At 39.4% G+C, this 15,157-nt stretch overlaps 1 protein-coding gene across 15 annotated transcripts in view; it reads right to left on the reverse strand.

Annotated features, from left to right (window-relative positions):
• ANKRD44 (ankyrin repeat domain 44) overlaps positions 1-15,157 on the reverse strand; it is a 365,215-nt gene that overhangs the window by 167,121 nt on the left and 182,937 nt on the right. For all 15 annotated transcript variants that reach the window (XR_005385154.1, XR_005385155.1, XR_005385152.1 and 12 more), the window contains exons 7-9: positions 14,762-14,904; positions 13,976-14,188; positions 5,097-5,175 (exon numbers count right to left, since the gene is read on the reverse strand). Coding sequence is in view for 11 of the 15 variants with exons in the window: in XM_038585235.1 (XP_038441163.1) it covers positions 5,097-5,175; positions 13,976-14,188; positions 14,762-14,904 (435 nt within the window). In the remaining 4 variants the exon portion in view is untranslated. The remainder of the gene's footprint in view (positions 1-5,096; positions 5,176-13,975; positions 14,189-14,761; positions 14,905-15,157) is intronic.

A 15,157-nucleotide genomic window follows, 5' to 3' on the forward strand; every position in this document is an offset into this window, starting at 1 on the left:
GTGGTTGGCCTGAACGGTCCACCCCTAGAACTGATCCTGGAAGATGTGGGAAGCAGATCCCCAGACTCCAGAGAAACCTTTGCCCAGAACCAATACTGCAACACTCCATGTACTTCCCAGCCAAGAGGCATCAAACCTTCTTAAGAAATGTTAGCGCCAAAATTAACAGGTCAGGAAATGACAGATGTTGGCGAGGATGCAGAGAAAGGGGAATCCTCTTATACTGTTGGTGGGAATGCAAGCTGATGCAGCCACTCTGGGAAACAGTATGGAAGTTCCTCAAAAAGTTGAAAAAAGAGCTACCCTAAGATCCAGCAAAGATACAAATGTAGTGATCTAAAGGGCCACCTGCATCCCAATGGCTGCAATTTCCACAATAGCTGAACTATGGAAAGAGCCCAGATGTCCACCAACAGATGAATGGATAAAGAAGATGTGGTGTATATACACAACAGGCTACTACTCAGCCACCAAAAAGAATGAGATCTTGCCATTTGCAATGACATTGGTGGAACAAGAGTGTATTATGCTAAGTGAAATAAGTTAATCAGAGAAAGACAATTATCATATGATCTCACTTATATGTGGAATTTAAGAAACAAAACAGAGGATCATAGGGGACAAGAGGAAAAAAACAAAACAAGACAAAATCAGAGAGGGAGACAAACCATAAGAGACTCTTTATCATAGGAAACAAACTAAGGGTTGCTGGAGGGGAAGTGGGTGGGGGACAGGGTAACTGGGTGATAGGCATTAAGGAGGACATGTGATGTAATGAGCACTGGGTATTACAAAAGAGTGATGAATCACTGACCTCTACCTCTGAAACCAATAATATAAGTTAATTAACTGAATTGAAATTTTAAAAATTTTTAAATGTTCATTCCAAACTGATTCCAGACAAAGAACCATGTTCTTTATAAATAAACTCTAAAAATAAATAAAATAAAATAAATTTTAAAAAAAGAAGTGTTAGAGCCTCCATGTTTATCAGCCCCAAATATGCTAAAAATTGGGTAGGGAAAGAAAAGAGTGAAAAATGTTGGAAAGGGTAAGGGGCTGAGCTGATAAAGTTTCTTCTTGCTGTTACTACCATTTCCTAAGTCAGTTTAACATTTTATTTATTTATTTTTAGAGAGAGAGAGGGTACACAAATGGGGAGAGGCACAGAGAGAGAAAGAGAGGAAATCTTAAGGAGGCTCCATGCCCAGTGCAGAGCCTGATGCTGGGCTCCCCCAAAATAGGGGCTTGATCCCACAACCCTGAGATCATGACCTGAGCCAAAATTAAGAGTCAGATGCTCAACTAACTGAGCCACCCAAACAACCCTCATAAGTCAGTTTAAAACTGTAAAAATAGGGCACTTGGGTGGCTCAGTGGTTGAGCATCTGCCTTTGGCTCAGGTCACGATCCTGGTGTCCTGGGATTGAGTCCTGCGTCAGGCTCCCCGCAGGAAGCCTGCTTCTCTCTCTGCCTATGTCTCTGCCTCTCTCTCTGTGTCTCTCATGAATAAATAAAATCTTTAAAAATAAGACTGTAAAAATGTATTTATTACCTTCCACATATGCTTTTGTTGTCATTTAAAGTATATTTCAGAAAAAGATCATTACTAGTGGAAGAATAAGAGAGAAACTATTTGTTATTCAGAAATCTGTTTTATATTACAGTAGAACCTCTAGATGAATGAATTTCTATTTTATAGTCATTCCCCAAACCTTTCCATTTTCACTTGAAAATCTTTAAGATTTGCCTGGCATGCAAATTAAATAACTTTATTATTCATTTGAAGCTTGCAAGTCAGATGTTGGTAATTGATTGAGAATTAGTGAGTAGAATAAACATTTGTGAGTTTAGAAATATGCAAAGCATATCAGAAGGGATAATTTATGCAACATTATCGAAGCATTCATCTGAAGTTTGTTTTTCCTGCGCAAACAAGAATGGTCATCTTATTAAATTGCCTCGGAAGTACTGTGAGCCAAAAGGTCAAAAATCTCACAATGAATCATCCTAACCTATCACTCGACTCTTCCTTTTCAAACTCTATTTTTAAAGCTTCTGTGAAGAAAACATCATTTTTGAACTCTTGTAACCTGCTGGACAGCATCTGAGGCAGTGGCTAGTGCAAATGGCTGGATCCAATGCCTTCTGACATCACATTGTTTCTTCATTCAGTTCTTTCTCTCTCTGGCTGTGACAATACAGCTTCAGATAACAAACAATGTGACTGAACAGCAGAGGTAGTCTTTGCTCGCTAGCTACAAAATAAAAGAGGGGTGTGTGTGTTTCTCTCTCTCTCTCTCTTTTTTTTTTTTTTTTTTTAGCAATCGTCTCACTAATAACACTGGATGATTCTGAAAAAAGTTATTGTGAAGAACCAATAACCCTGAATAGAGAACAGTCAGGGAAGCAGAGAAATGCCATACAAATTCCAAACACCAGGGTGATTTCACAAAACAAATAAACACAAAGAATGTTCCTTAGTAGCATGCTCTGTTGGTTTAGGGAGCCAACCGATGTCCCCACGTGGGACCAGCATTCCAAGTCCTAGTTGTGCAGTGACCCACTCTGGAGGATAGACAGCAGGTCCGGGGGTGTGAGCCTCTGGACTTTTCCCAGAAGGAAGCCAACAAACAGGAGGAAAGAAAAGAGCTTCCTATTCTTCTCCCTAAGGGCATTTTTAAAAAATGTCAAATGGAAGAACTCACAGTTCTCACATGTGTAATGAATGCAAAGAATTGTCAGCTGAGAGAAGAGAATGCCAAATCATCCCTCTACAGGAATGACTCTATTCCACATGTACATGACTCTTAAATAAAATTCAAGTTAGAAAAAAAAATTTAACATACCATTGTTCATCCAGAAAATGCATGTGTAAGTGTAGTGGTTGAAAATTCAGTGTCTGATGTTAGATTGGCTGTGTTTCAATTCCTGTTCCACAACATGAGTGCCATGTATCCTGATCAGAGTGACAACCCCCCTGCCTCAGTATCCCCATCTTCAAAATGGAGATGACAATGGCACCTCTTTCTCATGGATTTATGTGAAGTGCTTACCCAAATTCCTGCCACAGTGAGAACACTCAATCAACGTTAGCTTTATCATTACCTATAATGGGCTATATATTATAGCCATTATATCCTCATAATTTTGGGTCCCTGGACCCCACCCAACCCACAAGCAAGATGCTAGGTCAGCCAAGAATGAGGCTCTGCAATAAGCTCTTAGATCACAGAGGATAAGAGATGGGTTCTCTTTCAAGCCTCATCCCAACTCAAAAGTCTACTACAGCCATGTCCAGAGAGGGCATGGGAGTCTTTCAAGTCCACAGGAATGGCTTTTGGAGAAGTCAAAGCAGCCAGCACCATCCCCAGACTATTGTCAGCACACTAGCATTATACACAGAGACGGGTCATGGCCTTGATTCAAAGGAAATGGCCAGGATGGTCTGGCCACAGGGATGGGCCTGTGGGAAGGCAGTGCTTACAAGGAGAAAACTTGTTCTTTCCCTGATCTGATCACTGGTGCCTGAATGTGCTTAGCAGGGAGCAAAGCTTTTTATACACAGAGGCCCACTGATTACACTCACACTAAATTTTTTTAAATGGATACCAAATATCTCCCTAGTTTCATTTCTTTTTAAGCCAGTGGACACTGTTTCTGGAAAAAAAAAAAGTTGAAAAATACACGGGATGAAGAAAGTGTGAGAAGGAGAGACTCTGGGGTCACTCGCCATTCCCCTTTGTTTACTTCAAGCAAGACAAAACAACTAATGGCCTTTTCAATAAAATGAATGTCAGAGACATACCACATATTTCAAATTATAATTAATGGCTATTTACAGTTAATTTCATTTTACCTTCCTTTGCTCACTGGAAACTTCTCAAGATTTATTTTTCCCTATAGTTAAATGCTTATAAGTTTCCTTTGCTTTGCTGCAGATATTTTCCTTCCTAAGCATAATTTCCCTGGCTGATCTTCCATCTAAATGTTAAGTAACTTTTTGGTTTTATGACTTGAGTGCCTAGGACATAACATAGTATCATTAACAATTCATCCAAGATTCTTATAGATGAGGAAAAGGCAGGTCCAAGAAACTGACTAATGACAGAATTTTGAGAAGTACAAATGTGGGTCAACTAAAGATAGTTCAAAAATTGCTGAACTTGGAATGTCAGCATAAAACAGGACTAAACCTGTTTTTTAATTGTCTCTAAGATTTGCTAAGAAAGCAGTAGTTGTGTGGTCAAGGTCAATCCATTCACAGATGCTGGCCATAGCTCATAATAGCATTATGAACCATAACGTGAGGTGACACTCCCTAGTACTTTGGCTACAGACAACCCATTGGTTCAAGTATACCTTTGTTGTGAGCCTGGAAAATTACTAGATGATGTGATTTTCTAAGGTCTCTATCAAACCTATGACTTTATCATCTTTTATATCATGCACTTGACTGCTTTTCCTCTGAGTCACCTCGTTTTTCCTACCTTTGCCCAAGGAACTAAGTTTTAACTTAGGAAACTATGGTGAACTCTAAAACTTAAAAATAATTCAGATTTGCTGCTAGAAAATGTATGATAGTTATTTTTATTAGTTTCAGAGTGAAAAGCGCAGGACCTTGAGCCCATATGAGCACATCATTTCCAGGTTCAAAACTCATATGCTCTTTGGGAATTAACTGAGAAACAGTGGCTTTATGTTCTTGCTCCTAAGCTGGATGGTGATCATATGTCTGATAAAGAGCTTTTAGAAAAGTACATCATAGGATTGGTGTAAATCTCAGCTTAATAAAACAGACCATTGGGATGCCTGGGTGGCTCAGTGGTTGAGCATCTGCCTTTGGCCCAGGACTTGATCCCGGGTTCTGAGATCAAGTCCCACATTGGGCTCCCTGCATGGCTTCTCCCTCTGCCTACGTCTCTGCTTCTCTCTGTGTGTCTCTCATGAATAAATAAGTAAAATCTTTTAAATAAATGAACAAAATAAATAAAAATACAACAGAACATGATCAAAAACAGAGCATCATCTTTCATGTTCAGCCAAACTCAGATCAGGACACTGTTGAAATAACACTGCAGAAGCATCTCTCTTACCATTCTGAATGAGAGTTTGTGACCGTGTGAATCTTCCATGGACAGCTGTCATATGCAGTGGACTTTTGCCATCTTTGCTCTAAAAAAATGAAAGGAGAGAGAAACAAAGGATCAGTGACATCAATCTGAAACATCTCTATGGATACTACTGTCAATGCCCTGAAAATAAAATGTCAAGTTAGATTTTTTAAAAAGTATAATAAAAACTTATAAAAGGTAAAAGATAATTTTGAAAGCAAAAGTATATATAGCATCTCAAGTTACTGCAAAACATCACATTTTAAAGAAGCTTAGAGAAGCGAAAATTATTTTAGAGAAGAAATGTGAAATTTCTAGTTACATTGACAATTTTAAAACTATCCTGTTTCAAACTGAAGCAATCATCCAAGATGCTTTTTCCTCTCTCATGATCTACTGATGAAGATGGGTTTCCTTCAAGGCATTTCATTTTTCAATTTTTGTCTAAAGTACATGAAAAAAGACAAATGATGTGTTAAGTGGCTTGGCCCTGTTCGACCTAAAGTTGACGAAGACTGCAGCTCTCCGACCTGACCTGGTACGCTCCAACACTCCCTATATCCTAATTCCATAGAAAAATGACACTTCTGATTGTTCCAAAACAGAAATGCTGGTTTCAATTAAGTCATTAGAAATCATAAAATTAAGGCATATAATGGATTAGCAAATTGCCATTTTAAAGATCACCTAGAAATGTGTTGAATTAATACATCTCTTTATTACTTAAAATATAAATGGAACTCCCTGATATAGATTAAACCAAAACATGAAAAAATGTATAGAATCCATAGACTTATCATCATTACACTAAATACCAAAGTCCTACACATTTATTAAGAAATAGTCATTTACATAAGTTCATCTAAAAATAGTAATACCCATATGCTGAATGAAATAAATCAATCGGAGAAAGACAATTATCATATGGTTTCACTCATATGTGAAATATAAGAAATAGTGGAAGGGACCATAAGGGAAAGGAGGGAAGCTGAGGGGGGAAAAATTAGAGAGTGAGACAAACCATGAGAGGCTCCTAACTCTGAGAAACAAACAAAGGGTTGTGGAAAGGGAGGTGGATGGGGGGATGGGGTGCCTGGGTGACAGGCACTTGTGGCGGGCACTTGATGGGATGGGCACTGAGTGTTATACTATATGTTGGCAAACTGAATTTAAATAAAGTATAAAAATTAAAAATAAAAATAGTAATACTTCTCAAAACATTAAGTATCCCTAATGGAATGTATCCTTTCACTCAGGTACTGTTAATAAAAGAAAAAAAAAGAAAGAAGAGAAAGAAATAGATGTAGCTATTCTTTTTCTAAGTCTCAGGAGAAACATTTTCCAAAGTCTAGGGTTAAATATGAGATTTTAAAAATGCAAGTTCATTTTTGCGATGAAACCTATATATACCTGTGCTTTAAAATGCACTGTTGGTGGAAATGTAAATTAGTGCAGCCACTGTGGAAAACAGCATGGAGGTTCCTCAAAAACTTAAAAACTAGAATGCCATATGACCTAGTAATTCCACTACCCGTATCTACCCAAAGAAAAGGAAAACACTGATTTCCAAAACATTTACTGCAGCATTATTTACAATAGCCAAGATATGGAGACAACCTAAGTGTCCTTGACAGATGAATGGATAAGGAAAATGAGGTACACACAGAGACACACACACAGAGGAATGTTACGCAGCCATAAAAAGGATGCGCTCTTGCTACTTGTGACAACATGGATGGACCTAGAAGGTATTATGCTAAGTGAAATAAGTCAGACTGAGAAAGATGAATACCATATGATTTCACTCCTATGTGGAATCTATAAATCAAAACAAATACACAAAAAGCAGAAACAGACCCATAGGTACAGACAAGTGATGGTTGCCAGAGGGGAGGGTGTTGGGAGGATGGGCAAAATGAGTGAAGGGGAGTGGGAGATACAGGTTTCCAGTTATGGAATGAGTAAGTCATGGGAATAAAAGGTACAACATAGGGAGTAAGTCAGTGGCATTGCAACAGCGTTGTACGGTGACAGATGGGAGCTACAATCGCGGTGAGCACTACATCTAGAGAAAGTGAATCACTGTGCTGTACACCTGAAACTGAAGTAACATTGTATGTCAACTATATTCAAATTTTTAAAAAATGTTTTAAAAGAAAGAAAATATGGCAACCTAAAAATAAATACATTTTAAAAATGACTATTTGTTTTAAAGAGTTCACAATGGGAAACAAATCATCATTTGAATAAGTATTTCTCAGAGTGAACCAAGGACTAACTGCATCTAAATCACCTGAGGCTCTTGTTAGAAATGTGAGCTCTGTGCCCTAACTCAGACACTGCAGTCTACCCTACACAGCGTACTCAAGTGTAGGGACCACTCTTTAGATTGTGGGCTGGAATTGCTTATAAAACCATAAGGATTCAAAATAAGAACTTTTATTATATCCTATAAGTCTATTCCTTAGAAAGGAAGAAAGGAGTCGTGCACAATCTTTGCCAAGGTAAGAGATCATCAGGACAGTAAATGCATCAATTGAAAAATAATCTTTATAGTGAAAAGTCATCGGGTAAATGGGAGGGAAAATAGGACCTTTTCGCCATCTAATATGATTGCAACCTGAGTCAGAAAAGATTGAGAAAGGAAAATGGAAGTAAGCTTGCAGCTTTACTGAAATGGTATTTTTAGAGGAAAAGGAACAGCAACCAAGAGAATAAGGAGTCAATTGCAGAAATTGCAGAGTTGACATTAACTTGTCCCTAGGTGGTGCTATTTCTTTAAATTTTGCTCCAATATTTTTCTCTTAAATTTAATTGAAAACATGACAAATTAGCATTTAGTTAAATATATATAAAGCCATAAATATTTCAGTGCTTAGATAATATCTTTATAAATATTTAGTTAAGAACTTCTCCGTGTCTAGAAAATAGCTTAAAGGCTTTACCGGGGAATAACCATCAACTTGGTAGTAACTACCTAAATTGCAGCCAGAGAAGCCAAAGCAGAAGTAACCAGTTTCTGTGGTGTGTGGTTTACAAAGCTGGTTCCACTTCAGGGATGGCCAGTGTCACCCCCTTCTATCCCATGGACTGCTTGTGCTTTTGGTAAAGACCAAACTGTGGTGTAATACAAAAGACAGCTACATCAGATCTATCTTCCCCTGGGTTCATCTACCACTGAGTCCAGTCCTTAGCTGATTTTTTTTTTTCTGCCTGAGGGATATGGTGGCAGGGGGTGGGGAAGTGTGTATAGGAAGCATTGCGAGTATCACAGGGCCATTTTGGAACACTTATGTTTACATGGTTTGAATGTAAAAGGAACTTGCTATTTCAAAAAGCCATTGGAAACTAATGAAGGTCAAAGGATAATACTTTTTTATTTTGTCTTTACAGGTTAGAACTCAGGATATTCAGGTTGAGACTAGAGATCCTACTGAGTTTCATTATCTGCCTGAGAAATTTGTCACACGGGGGGACTTGTTACTGCTGCTGTTTTTAAGACTTCAGACAAGGATAAAACATTCCTGGCATTGTCAAAGGAGAGGGTATGTTAATTCTTCCATTTATTCAAAGCTTTGCTTTTATAAGATTTTTTCTTAATTCCTAGTCTCTTTCCTATTTCTAGACTCAATTTCCCATCAGGGTTAGAGCTCAGAAAATCTTGTTATTTCGAGAATTATTTAGCTAAGCAAGAAGCTCCTCCTCCTTCTTCCTCCTCCTCCTCCTCTTCCTCCTCCTCCTCCTCCTCTTCTTCTTCTTCTTTCTTCTCCTTCTTCTCCTTCTTTCTTCTTCTTCTTCTTCTTCTTCTTCTTCTTCTTCTTTCTTCTCCTTCTTCTCCTTTCTTCTTCTCCTTTTCTTCTTCTTCTTCTTCTTCTTCTTCTTCTTCTTCTTCTTCTTCTTCTTCTTCTTCTTCTTCTTTCCTTCTTTCTTCTTCTTTTTTTGTATATTTCTTTATTGGAGTTCAATTTGCCAACGTATAGTATAACACCCAGTGCTCATCCCATCAAGTGCCCCCTCAGTGCCCATCACCCAGTCACCCCATCCCCTGCCCACCTCCCCTTCCACTACTCCTTGTTCGTTTCCCAGAGTTAGGAGTCTCTCATGTTCTGTCTCCCTCTCTGATATTTCCCACTCAGTTTCTCTCCTTTCCCCTTTATTCTCTTTCACTATTTTTTATATTCCCCAAATGAATGAGACCATATAATGTTTGTCCTTCTCTGATTGACTTACTTCACTCAGCATAATACCCTCCAGTTCCATCGATGTCGAAGCAAATGGTGGGTATTTGTTGTTTCTAATGGCTGAGGAATAACCCATTGTGTACATATAGACTACAGCTTCTTTATCCATTCATCTTTTGATGGACACCGAGGCTCCTTCCACAGTTTGGCTATTGTGGACATTGGTGCTATAAACATCAGGGTGCAGGTGTCCCGGCGTTTCCCTGCATCTGTATCTCTGGGGTAAATTCCCAGCAGTGCAATTGCTGGGTCGTAGGGCAGGTCTATTTTTAACTCTTTGAGGAACCTCCACACAGTTTTCCAGAGTGGCTGCACCAGTTCACATTCCCACCAACAGTGCAAGAGTGTTCCCCTTTCTCCACATCCTCTCCAACATCTGTTGCTTCCTGTCTTGTTAGTTTTCCCCATTCTCACCGGTATGAGGTGGTATTTCATTGTGGTTTTGATTTGTATTTCCCTGATGGCAAGTGATGCAGAGCATTTTCTCAGGTGCCTATTGGCCATTTGTTTGTCTTCTTTGGTGAAATTTCTGTTCATGTCTTTTGCCCATTTCATGATTGGATTGTTTGTTTCTTTGCTGTTGAGTTTAATAAGTTCTTTACAGATCTTCGATACTAGCCCTTTATCTGATACATCATTTGCAAATATCTTCTCCCATTCTGTAGGTTGTCTTTTAGTTGTGTTGACTGTTTCTTTTGCTGTGCAGAGGCTTTTTATCTTGAAGTCCCAATAGTTCATTTTTGCTTTTGTTTCCCTTGTCTTCATAGATGTGTCTTGCAAGAAGTTGCTGGGGCCAAGGTCAAAAAGGGTGTTGCCTGTGTTCTCCTCTAGGATTTTGATGGATTCTTGTCTCACATTTAGATCTTACATCCATTCTGAGTTTATCTGCAAGAAGCCCTTCTAAGGAGGTGGGCACAGCTCAGCCATGGTCATGAAGGCAAACTAATAAAGATTAAGAATATTTTATGAATAGTAGTATCTTTGAGGGCAGAAATTCAGCATCCTTCAAGGAAGATTAATCCTTCAACTAAATGGAGTGTTTCAATTTCCTTGACCATCGTTGTCAGAAATCCATTCATGTCTTCCACTCTAAGTGTCTTCTTACCTCATTCTCCAACATCCCCCAAGCCTTCCCTAAATTCATTCTATTGATGATTAGCAGTCTATGGCGAAAAATTAAGTGTTAAAATGAAGCAGCCGTGCTTTTCAGGTCCATTTTATGGGAGAGAAGACTACCATAAACTCCATATATAATTGGAGTCCCTAAGCTAATCTGAATTGAACACTAGTCAGTTAACTAGTGGAAGGAAGTGGGTAGTGTGCCAGGAAGTGGCCTTCTAGCCTTCTGCCCCCCCAACACCGAGCATATCAGTCGGCATATCTTCAAAAGGGGAATGGAGGGCATCAGACAACCTCTTGAATTAATTAAGTGAAGCCTGGTGAAGGGAGCTGCTTTATTTAACGTCAATAATACTTTTCCTTTCTTTGGAGAATTGAAGGATATCCTTCAGACACCAGTATGACCATATAAGTGTCACAGGTTTGGGGGACATTGCCAGTTTGGCCACCTGTTAACCTCCTGCCTTCTCACCACAATCCCCTGTGACTTCAACACCGTACAAAGACTCTTCCCACCTTGGTTTACAGTTCCTTGGTCTCTCTGATGCCCCCTCAGACCTTCCCTTACTTGCATTAGGACCTTGGATGGGCTCCTCTTGCAAGATATGGAACTCCAAAATTCTATCTATCCTACTGTATTTCTGCCTGTTTTCCACCTCCATGAAGACATTATACTCCCCTCCATTTCCTTTCTATCTTCTCTGACTCTTCTGTTTTCATCCCTTTTTCTACTCAGGCTATGACATACTCTCTCCTGGGGTGATATCCTTTTCTCTCAGCCTCCACTATGCATCACCTCTGTGTGAATGAGGCAGCTGAAATTTTTTTTTCCATCCTCTTCTGCTCTCCCATGTTGGAAGATCGCATGTTCCATTATTGGTCTCCTCAGACTGGCTGTACCAAAGGCTCAAAATCACCTTCACAAAAACTAAACTTACCAATTTTACCTTCTTTTTTTTTAATTTTTATTTATTTATGATAGTCACACAGAGAGAGAGAGAGAGAGAGAGAGAGAGAGGCAGAGACATAAGCAGAGGGAAAAGCAGGCTCCATGCACCGGGAGCCCGATGTGGGATTCGATCCTGGGTCTCCCGGATCGCGCCCTGGGCCAAAGGCACTAAACCGCTGCGCCACCCAGGGATCCCCCAATTTTACCTCCTAAGCCTACTCTTTCTCCTGACATCCCTCCTTTTTTTTTTTTTTTTTTTTGACATCCCTCCTAATAACGATAGTCGTTTGTGGAGTGCTTGCCATGGGGCAGAAACTGTTCTAAGTAATTAATGTGAGATGATTTGTTTAATCCTCACAATGGTTCCATGATGAAGATGCCACTGTTTCCCTAATTTTACAGATAAATAGACACCCAGAGAGGTTGTTTCTGATTGTGTAATTACTGGAAGTCAAGGCTAGGATTGGAATTGAGGCAACCCAACCTCAGAACAGAACACTTAACCCCCACGCTGTGTTCCCTCTGAACCAGATTTCAGCTCTTACACTTGTCTTCAACTTCTCCAACTCCAATCCAACCGAATTTCATTAATTTTCTTTCTGCAGAGCCTCTCTCTTTTGTTTTCTCCCTACTCCCCTGTCCTCAGTACCTCTCATCCAAACCAGTTTTACTGACTTCTAGTTATTCTCCAATTGTCCTCTCTCTAGGTCCACTATACCTGGATTTTCTCTTTAGAAAAATGAAAATAGTTTTTTTTCCCACCTGGATATAAAAATAATACATGCTCACATATCATAATCAGAAGATTAAAACAAATATACAAAAATGAAACTAAAAATCCAAATCACATTTTGCCTCTCTGCAGTGATAATATATAGGTATATTCCAAGTATTTTTCTCTTTCTGTGCATATACACAGACACATAACTTTCCTAAATTAAAAATTTAGATCATATTTACTTATTGCATATTAATTTTTCACTGATAACACTAGGTATTATTAGCCTTTTTCATATTTGCCAATCTTAAAGGCAAATATACTTGTGTATTAGTTTGCATTTTTTCTAATTACTATTGGATACTGAAAATTTTTCATAGATCTAATAAATATTGTTTTCTCTCTCTTATGACTGGCACTTTACACATATTTTCTAGTAGGTTATCAGACTTTTTCTTATTGGTTTTTATGAGCTCTTTATATATAGTAAATGTATTAACTCTTTGCTTATCATGTTAGTGCAGAAAAATTTCTCTGAGTTGTTCCTCTTTCAAATTTATATTTTGTATATGAATACAATTTTGTATATGTACATAGGTTTTTTTGTTTGGGGAGGTTTTTGTTTTGTTTTGTTTTGCCATATAAACATTTAAAATGTTTACATTATCACACATATAATTGTTTTCCGTTTCTGGTGTTCTGTGGCCAGATTACTATTTCTAATGCTCAATTGGGATCCCATGACCTCCATACTGACTAGCAGTCCCTACAGCTTATAGAAGCCCAAACTCCTCACCCAGTTGATAAGTCTTTTTTTTTTTTTTGATAAGTCTTCTTCCTTGATCTGGTCCCATTTCAGCTTGTTTCTGGCTTCTTTCCTTCATACAATCTATGCTCCCTTTAAACACAATAAATCACTATTCTGAAAATTTATCTCATACTTCCCCACTGTTAGAAATTATATGGAAAAAATGTGAAAAGATTTTAATAGTGAATAGGAAAGGTCATTAAAATGGATTGAACCAATATTCTTAGAATTAAACCTCAGAAAGAATCATTTTTCAAAAGCAGAGGCAGAGTACACTAGGGCCTTGCTTTAGGATTCCTGTGTGCTGGGGAGAAGGGCAGCTGGGTGAGGACAAGGTCACCTGCGCAGGTGAGGACATTCCATCACAGTCCGAGTGCGGTGGCAGCGGTGCATCCTGGATGCTGAGGGCCGTGCGTAGGCCTCTCTTGGTCATCTGTTATGGTGAGCTAACTGCTAGCCCAGAATCCCCAGAGCCTTTCCCATCTGGAACTCCCAAACCCTCTGTTCTGTCTATCTGGAATGCTCTCGGATTCTCTCTAGCCCTCTTCATCTCAACTGATAACAATCTTCCAACTCTCAGCTCAAAAGCAAGCTTCATTTTTGATCCTCAAGCAGGAAGCAATTGTTGACTCTCCCATGCCACTCATCACGTTCTCTCATCTCATGAGAACCTGAGCACACTATTTCCTTACCGTACTGTAACTTCTTTGAGAGCAGAGCTCATGTCTCATGTTGGAGCACTCTTTCAGAACCAAACAAAGGGCACCAGATAGTTCTCAGTAAGTCCTGCCAACATTCACCAAGCTCCCAAAAGCTGTGGCTAGAACCTCAGTGCCTTCCAGCTGCTCCTACCACTTCTGCAGTAAAAACAAAGCTAAGTTTCTGTAGCACAGGACAAGGCTGTGGGAGCCAAGGTACTGAGAGTTCCCATTCTTAAACAGGACGTCATTGACAACAGTTGATTTTGCTCAAACATTGGCTCAACGCAAAGGAACATAGCACAGAGAGAGACTAGGAGTGTCATACCTGGATGTTAACATCTGCCCCGTTGTTTACTAACAGTTCAAGACACAAAGCACCATGTGTGGAGGCAGCGGCAAAATGCAGAGGGGTGAACCCGCTGTTGTTGGGCTGGTTCACGTTAGCACCGTAGTCCGTCAGCTCGTTAACTACAGCATCCTGCCCATTGTAGCAGGCCAGGTGAAGAGCAGTGTTGCCATAGATATTGATTTCATCGATCTGCAAAGGAATCCAACACAGAGCAGGTAAAATCATCAGAGCCACTTTACTGCACTTGTTGTGGGCGGGGGGGGGGGGGGTACTGGGGGGGACAGAGGGAGACGGAGAGAGAAAATCTTAAGCAGACTCCACGCTCAGCAAGGACCCGTTGAGGGTTTGAACCAAGGACCCCGAGACCATGACCTGAGCCGAAATCAAGAATCAGATGCTAAACTGACTGAGTCACCCAGGTGCCCCACACCTGGTACACCACAAGTTAGAAGGGTAAATGCTGAAGGCGGATGAAGAACCCAAATCTAACATGACTGGTTAATATGTATTACGTGCAATATATAAATTTAAATATTTTGCTATGTTGATACAGAAAGTTAGCTTGTCTTCTGCTTTTTTTCATGACTTGCTGTATGTCCCCATTGCCTTTCATCAACTGCCCCTGTAAACTCTAAAAGATATGATGCTAGAAGATAAGGTGGTTTTTTTTACCCTCTTGAATTAACATGCAAACAGGATTTAATTTCAGGACAATAGAAAACCCACAAAATACCACAAGTTGATGCATTAATCATAGCTCACCTCCACACCCAGATTCAGGAGGTGTTTGACAACATTGATCTGTCCATTGGAGGCTGCAGCATGCAGGGGGGTATAACCCTTCTTATCCTTACACGTCACTTCGGCACCGTGGTTAATGAGCAGCGCCACAACATCCAGGTGGCCTTCACAAAGAGAGCAGTAGAAAACATGGTTAACCTTTTTAGGATAATTTGATGATTTATTCCACTTAAATGATCACCATTAGCTTTTAGTGCCACCAACACTTTAAATAAGGGCAAGGTCCTGCTAATATGTTAGAGCCATAGCCTATAAAAGAATTATGTTAAAATGAAAGCAACGCTTTTAAAAGCAGTTGCCATTCTTTACTGAAAAGTCCAACAAGGACAATTTGGTTTGGAAAAATTAATGAAAGAA

Source organism: Canis lupus, chromosome 37 (genome assembly GCF_011100685.1).
Source record: "Canis lupus familiaris isolate Mischka breed German Shepherd chromosome 37, alternate assembly UU_Cfam_GSD_1.0, whole genome shotgun sequence".
Classification (NCBI taxonomy): domain Eukaryota; kingdom Metazoa; phylum Chordata; class Mammalia; order Carnivora; family Canidae; genus Canis; species Canis lupus.